Source organism: Trypanosoma cruzi, genomic scaffold, assembly GCF_000209065.1.
Source record: "Trypanosoma cruzi strain CL Brener 1047053517003 genomic scaffold, whole genome shotgun sequence".
Taxonomy (NCBI): domain Eukaryota; phylum Euglenozoa; class Kinetoplastea; order Trypanosomatida; family Trypanosomatidae; genus Trypanosoma; species Trypanosoma cruzi.
Window position 1 is genome coordinate 142,142 of NW_001849470.1, and position 2,100 is coordinate 144,241.

General features: G+C 53.3%; 1 protein-coding gene across 1 annotated transcript, besides 1 other annotated feature; it reads right to left on the reverse strand.

Annotated features, from left to right (window-relative positions):
- Tc00.1047053460111.10 (trans-sialidase, putative) lies at positions 1-2,100 on the reverse strand (the record flags this gene model as incomplete). Its single annotated transcript, XM_797516.1, has 1 exon — positions 1-2,100. A coding segment is annotated over one exon (2,100 nt), but the record flags the coding sequence as incomplete, so codon positions are not given.
- Positions 1-2,100: a sequence feature (heterozygous, non-Esmeraldo-like haplotype).

The following is a 2,100-nucleotide window of genomic DNA, read 5'->3' on the forward strand; positions in this document are numbered from 1 at the left end:
TTCCTCCTGCACATTCGTCCTTCCGTTGGCTCCCCATTCTCACCAGAGCCCGCGCCCGGCTCAGGAGTTTTGTGTGGTCATCTTCCCGCGTCCCACCTCCATCTCCTGTGTCCACCGTTTGGCCACCATCAGACAAGGAGGCGCCGTCCACAGTTTGAGTTCCCTCGGAAGATGTTACTGATGCCAACTGCTTTGCAGACCCTTCCCCAGCCGGGAAAGTCTTTACAGTGGACACTGCTGTTGTAGATGCACCGGCGCCGACCGCATCTTTACTTGTCCTCAACGGTTCCGGTGCCGTCGGCTGAAGATCGCCAAGAATGGGGCGAGAGACAGTTCCCCGCGGAGCTGGTACACCTTTTTCTGGTGAATGGGCAACCCCTGCCAATTCATTCTCACCATCCAGCCTTGAAAGAGAGGGTTTTTTCGTGTTAAGCGCAGCAACCTCCGTGACAGTCAACGGGCGGTTGTACAGCAGGACGTTCGTCACGGTCACATCTTTACTCCCTTCATCAACTGCATCACCTCCGTCGCCTCCAATGTAAAAGTGGGAGATCCCTTTAGAATCTGCAGTTTCCACTGCACATGGCGCATCCCCCACATGCTGACCATCGACGTACGCGGAGCCATGGGTGCCGTTCTGTAGCACAATGGCCACCTGGTATGTTGTACCCGGCTCCCAATCGCGACTGTGCTCCCCAGACTTTGGTCCGTCACCGCACAGTAGCTTCCACTTTCCTTTCTCGTACGACAACCCAAAAGATTTCTTTGGTTCACCATTCATCTTCACACCCATCAAAGGAATGGGGTTAACTCCCTCCGGCGCCTTGTGGATGGACACCGTCGCCACAAGAGTGAAGTTGTAGTTCGCAAAGTGGTACAGCTGATTCTCCTCTTGCTTGCCAACGGGCCACTCCGCCCACGCCCCCTGAAACCTCACGCCCTTCTCTGAATCCACTGTGGCCACTTCTGCCTTTTTCTCCGCCCCACCATCAGTCCCCTTTACTGTGGCGTTCACGCCGAGGTACTCGTCCCTCCACGTGCTCTCAGAGAAGTTGCCGGACAAAAAGCCAACCAGCCCATCCGTGATTTTACCAGCGTCGCAGGCAGTGTCAGTTGGGTTATCCTTCTCAGCACTTAAATTGGGGCACATCTTGGAGACACGTTCGTCCACTTTCTTCCACGTCGCCAGCACCTCCTTCACCCGCTTCAGCTGCGCAGTCAGAAGCACAGACCAAAGACTGCGTGATTTTTCGTCCTCACCGCCCTCCTTCTTCTCGTACAGTGCAATCAACTCCTTATTATCTTCCCCTTCAGCACTTTTGTACAACAGGGAGCTGGCTGCAGCGTCCTCATCGGATACCGACCCAATATCAACAATGTGCGTATTGTCCGTCAGCCAAAGATGAAGTTCACCTTTTTCATTTGCGCTTACCCTCTTTGAATACACTGGCAGAGTAACGAGCATCACATTTTTCTGAACATTCCCAATGCCAAAAGTCGCTGTAGTAAACCCGCTTCGAAAGCCCTTCTCACGTTCCTTTGGATTCACCCAAACACGCGAGAGTGTCCCGAGTGCCTCCGTCCACGAATCCCCCTTGTCACCGGACTCGTATACCCTGCGGCGGCCATCATCACACGCAGTCATCATCATGAGTTTGTCCTTCCACTCCACGACGGAGGGATCACTGCAGCCATCGTCAGACATCCACTTCGACAGCTTCCAACTCTTATTATCCGAGGAGTATATGAGCAGTGAAACAGTCTTTTTCTTTCCGCCCTCCTTCTTTGTGCCTTCCACTGGGAAAAAAAGTGCATTGCCCTCCGTCCCAACACCCGATCCACCGCCGCCAATCAGTCCTTCCAAGGATTGAATTTCTTCGTCGAAAAACGCCCGTGGCACATCCTTAGTATCTTTCCAAAGGATTTTCTTATTACTTTCATCACCACTGACTTCCCCTTTCACCAGAAAAAGTCCCGAGGCTTCAGCTCCGCCCTCCCCAGAACCACCGGCAGCTGTCCCGCTGCATTTTCCAACAAGCATGTAAATCTCACTTCCCTTCACAACCGTTGTTGGTCGGCTCACATCTACTTTATTCTCGC